At 40.6% G+C, this 5,697-nt stretch overlaps 1 protein-coding gene across 1 annotated transcript; it reads right to left on the bottom strand.

Annotated features, from left to right (window-relative positions):
* Positions 1–538: 538 nt before the first annotated feature.
* On the bottom strand, positions 539–3,287 carry LOC139455639 (uncharacterized). The gene is made up of 4 exons (XM_071237198.1): positions 2,616–3,287; positions 1,830–2,136; positions 1,040–1,464; positions 539–760 (listed from the first exon to the last, which is right to left on the bottom strand). Exons 1-4 carry the CDS (start codon positions 3,285–3,287, stop codon positions 539–541), a joined length of 1,626 nt encoding a protein of 541 aa, XP_071093299.1.
* Between the last annotated feature and the right edge of the window lie 2,410 nt (positions 3,288–5,697).

Raw genomic sequence — 5,697 nt, 5'->3', positions numbered from 1 at the left:
TATACTATTGCTGTCACCAACCCCTGGGAAAATAGCCTGAAACGGCCACTGGCAGCAAGGGCTGGCTGTTTCTAATGTTTTATCTTATAACTATACTAAACACATGCATCCATGTACACATACAAACCCTAACAAAGTTCCAATTAAAAGGATTCTCAATTAACCACAAATACCTAAAATTCGGCTCTAACATTCCGGCCCCTAATTGTTACTTGTATTTGACTATAACAATTACCAAGAACTCATGGACAGAGCGAATTTTGAATGTACAACAATGTTTTCCCAAGCAACTGGAATTAGCTACTTTCTATAGCATAAGATAATCCTGTTTGTCTTAGTTAAATCTTAGTCTTTTACAATATGCATGGACGTGGTAAACATATGATATTAGTCAATGCCATTCATCTTAACATCAAGAAAGCTCATTGTTTTGAACATTGTATAGGAATTACATCTTATGTTCTATACAGTCAACACTCCATAAGTCTTGATAATGTCTTTAAGGCAGTGTCCTCATCACACAATCTCAAAACACAGCTTAAGTGTCACTCCCTAGAAGCAAACATAGCTTGCTAATAAGTCTGTCCAAAACCTTTGTCTGGGTTTTCACCTCAACCCGTCTTACAACACCCTTTCTGTCAGGCATAAGCTTCACAACCTTGCCCATCGACCAAGAGTTTCTAGGTGCAGTATTGTCCACTTTGAGCACAATGTCACCAATCTTCAAATTTCTTCTAAGCTTCACCCACTTCTGTCGCTCCTGTAGTAATGGCAGGTACTCTCTTAACCATCTCTTCCAAAACAAATCTGCCATGTACTGCACTTGACGTCACCTCCGTCTTGGATAATGACCATCAACACCAAACATACCTGGTGGCAAATTTGGTTTTCTCTTCAAGAGCAACAAGTGATTTGGAGTGAGGGCTTCCAAATCATTTGGATCAGTTGATGCTCTGGAGATAGGTCTATTATTGATAATAGCCTCTACCTCACACAACACAGTTTGCAAAGTTTCATTATCTAACGTTTGTTCTCTTACCAGAGATCTCAACACATTTCTCACGGTTCTGATTTGTCGCTCCCACACGCCGCCATGGTGGGAACCAGCAGGAGGATTGAATGTCCATTCAACATTTCTTTGTAACATCTCTTGATGAATCTGACACTTGTTCCAGCTCTCTAACTCTTCTCTGAGCTCACGCTCACTCTCAGCAAAGTTGGTACCATTATCTGATCTGATGACTTTCACTTGGCCTCTTCTAGCCATGACCCGCCGCAATGCATTGATACAAGAGTCAGTGTCTAAGCTATACGCCACTTCCTTGTGTACAGCACGCGTTGTGAGGCACGTGAACAAAACTCCATACCTTTTTTCATACTGTCGTCCACGTTTTACATGAAATGGACCAAAGTAATCCACTCCAACAAAGGTAAAAGGAGGTTCATCAGGAGTCACACGTTGAGCTGGCAAGTCAGCAATCTTTTGATTACCTGCTACAGCATGATTGCTTCGGCAAGTTACACATCTGTGTATTTCTTGCCTCACTGCTTCATTGGCTTTGATAATCCAATATTTATCAAACAATTTTGAAAGTACAAAGTTTCTGCCTGAATGCCCTCATTCACGATGAACATGGCGAATTATCAGTTCCGAGACATGGGATTTCTTTGGTAGAATCACTGGGTGTATGGAGCTTTCGGGCATGTTAGCGCTACTTAGTCTTCCACACACCCTCAGTACACCATCTTCTACAAATGGATCAAGCTTGGAGATTGGACTACCTTTGTTCAAATCAAGTTCTTTGTTTGAATTAAGCCTTTAAGTTCACTTGAAAAGTCTTGCTGTTGAAAATAGCGAACAATGGCTTTCTCTGCATTTTCTAAGTCTTTCACAGTCAACACTACAGGCATGCTTTGCTGAGGTACTAGGCCTGCCTTCTTCTTTTGACTGCGATCCAGGAGTACTTCCCGTATCCTGAGCACCCATGCGATAGCCTTCTTCAGTGCAAACCAGTCAGGATAGTGACTGATAAGGCTGTCAATTTCCTTACATGGCTTGCTGTAGTCTATCAAGTTGACTCGGGCAACTTTCTTTAAATGAACGTCTTTCTTGGGAATATCTCTCAAAATGTGTGTCTGTTGAGGCCACATTTCTTCATCTTCCCACAGGAACTCTGGTCCAGAGAGCCATCTGGTATCTCTCAGAAATGCATCTGAGATGCTTCATCAGTAGGATTGTTCTGAGTGTCCACATACTTCCATTGAGATGGGCTTGAGCCTTCATGATTTACTGCCAGCCTATTTGCCACAAAGGTATGGAATCGCTTTGAATCATTGGCGATGTATTTTAAAACTGACATACTGTCTGACCAAAAGTAAGTATGGTCAATTGGCATTTCCAGCTTTCGATTGAGCATACTGTCTACTCGTGTTGCTAGAGTAGCGGCTGATAGCTCCATTCTTGGTATTGTGATGTGCTTAAGTGGAGCAACTCTTGACTTGCTGATGAGAAATGCACAATGAACTTGACCGGTGCTACTGACTTGTCTTAGGTAAGAAACAGTTCTATAACCTGTTTGACTGGCATCCGAAAAATGATGTATTTGAGATACTACCTTCTGAATACTATCCTTTGGTTTAATGCATCTTCTAATCACCATTTCCTCAAGCCTGTGTAGTTCAGACAACCATTTCGTCCAGTCCTTCTGCAAGGGAACGGGGATTACGTCATCCCACCCTATCTCAAGTCTGCAGAGGTCTAGTAGAATTCCCTTTGCTTTGAGAACATAAGGGCCTGCAAATCCCAATGGTTCATAGATGGAGCTGACTGTTGACAGTATTCCTCTTCTCGTTACTGGTTTGTCTTTGATTGCAATCCGGAATTTAAATGTATCTGATTCGACGCACCAGTGTACACCTGAAGCCCTCTCTATTGGTAAAGCATCATCCATGTCGAAGTCTTTGGCTCGCTCCTCTTCTGGGATTGATTCTATTGCAGCTCTGCTGTTACTTATACATTTTGTCAAGCGGCATCCACCCTTTTTACAGATTTCTCTCAGCTTATGTGACATTTCAATGGCCATTTTCTCAGATTGGACTGAAGTAAGACAGTCATCCACATAGAAACTCTTGTCAACAGCATGGACCACTTCCTTGCCAAACAAGTCCATGTTGTCCTTTGCTGTTTCTTTCAAGGCAAAGTTGGCACAACTTGGTGATGAGACAGCGCCAAATAAGTGCACTGATATTCTTGTAATTCTTCCTCCAAGTTTCCATTGGGCCACCATAGGAACCACAGAACATCATAGTCGTCTGGTTCAACTCTAACCTTGTAAAACATGGCTTCAATTTCTGCCATCAGAGCTATTGGCTCTTGGCGAAATCTCAGGAGCACTCCCAGTAGGGTATTGGTTAGATTCGGCCCCTGTAGAAGGTAGAAGATTTCCCTCTAAAGGTTGCTGCACGGTCAAATACAACTCGTATCTTCTCTGGCTTTTTTGGATGGTACACACCATGATGTGGTATATATACACCACACCTTTCCATCCTTACGGTCTTTCCAATTCTCTGGTACTTTCTGGGCATAGTCTTTGTCCAGGAGATCTTTCATGAATACCTTGTAGTTTTTAAAAGTTTTCATTCTTCTTGAATTTCTCTTTAGTGAAATGGCTCTTTGTTCAGCCTGTACTTTATTGTTGGGCAAATCTAATTGGACATCTTTGAATGGGAGTGACATCTGGTAATGTCCTCCTGTCAGTGTCTTTGAGGAGTTCATGATGTCCAAGAATTGCTTGTCGTCTCTCAACATCTCAGGTTGATCATTACTGATACGTTCGTTGAACTCCCTGTTGAAGTATCCTATTAATTGTAGATCCAATTTCTCGTCTCCAAGAACATCGGTCCTGTTTACTGAGATCTCACTGGGAGACTCTGATTCCTGTACTACCCCATTTACACTCCATCCAAGAATGGTTCTGACTGCATATGGCACGTTTACAATCGCTGTTGATTATCTCATACGGTTCCATTGCTCTTGGGACATTGTTGCCAATAAGTAGTATCTATAGGTGGCAGTGTGACGTCCTGTAGATGGGGCCATTGATGGATGAACTTTTCTTTGGGGACGGTGCTGGTGGAAATTGGCATTTCATCCTGTGTAAAGACAGAAGGCAGTTTGACCCAATTGTTTCCGTCAATGTCACCAACTTCTAAATTTGTTAGGATGGAGGTATTTACAATTTTCTTTTGAGTCATGGTGCTGACAACTATGTTTGTCATCTTTCCCGCCGGCCATTTCAATGCTTTGTCCATGTAAGCTGTTGCCAGCTTGTATTTGTTCCCAAATTTCTTATCCAACAGTGACCTGGCTTCTTCAGAGCCACTTGCAGGATTCATGAAAATACAACTTCTTACTAAGTCATTCAGTTCACCGTTGGTGTACTGATCCAAGTAATAGAGCCTATCCTTGGGATTGATGGTTTTGTCTTCTATACCATGCTCGAATGCTCGTATGAAAGGCTTAAACTGTAGTGGGTCGCCACTGAACACAGGAATCTTCCTAGTGGGTAGCGTGGCCAGTTTCTGGTGTTCTACCACTAGCTGGATTATCTCATTCTGTTGCTTACAGGCAAAATATTTTGGTCTGGCAATAAGTTAGGCCCTTTTTGCCAGGATTTCCATTTTGGCAGAGGAGATTACTGAAACCTTACTTAATCCAACTTGGGAAACACTATCTTCTGGTCTAATGTCATCTCCCGTACCGTAATGTTTAATGAAGGAGGTAACATTTCTTTCAAATTGCGTAAAGGTGCCTAACTTTGATTGGAACCAAGCTGCTTCTTCGTCTTTAGCTGATTGGCTATGAAGTTTATCATGATAAGCTTTAGCCGATTCTTGAAACTTGTCACATAATTCCTTCCAATCTTCAAAATAATTTTTGACGGCATCCAAATCTGCATCAGGGCACATCAAATACTCAATGTCCTTTATCTTTGAAGAAACCTGCTTGTATAAGAATTTCATTTTATCCAGTGCCATGTTCAAAACATACTTTTGGCCCTTTTCAGTCTGTTTTCTTAATCTTGATTCAGTTTTTAACGATTTAGCATTTCTTGCAGGTTCATTAATCAGTTCTTTGTCACTTGTAACAGCATCACTCATTGTTCTACTTGCCATGATTTCAAATCAATTCAACACCAGTTCCAAAAATCTTGAAATATTTGATGTAACTTACAGTTCTTGAATTCTGTAATCCTACGTGATAAATCCAATTCAGTGTATCCACGATTCCAGTGAAATATAAAACCTCGTGTATTTGCCTGTTTCTGAATAAACGCACACTTATTACCCGTAAGTTCTTTAATCACGCATTGATAAAACCATAAAAGTCACATTTACTTAACAATGTCAACTTCTTGAGGAAATAAAATAACTTACTTCAACTTCGAGTCCTTAATCCAATTTGTGTTAATCCGTTTTGAACTTTGCAGGATCCTGTTGCCAATTCACGAATGGAAACACAGTCTTCTTTATGTCCAAGTCTTAGATTCACATCCGGATTTTCACGGGTTTTTCAACTTTTAATGTGAACTCTTAAATTATCTAATTAATGGAGATAGAGGATCTCAAAGTTTCAACTCGATCCAGCACTTTAATATTGTCTTTAATTTCAAACTTCACTTATTCCATATAACATAA

This window comes from Haliotis cracherodii, unplaced genomic scaffold, assembly GCF_022045235.1.
Source record: "Haliotis cracherodii isolate W230 unplaced genomic scaffold, xgHalCrac1.p SCAF_1, whole genome shotgun sequence".
In the NCBI taxonomy this organism is placed as follows: Eukaryota; Metazoa; Mollusca; class Gastropoda; order Lepetellida; family Haliotidae; genus Haliotis; species Haliotis cracherodii.
Note: the sequence above shows the minus strand (reverse complement) of the source record. Positions and strands in the feature narration are given on the sequence as shown.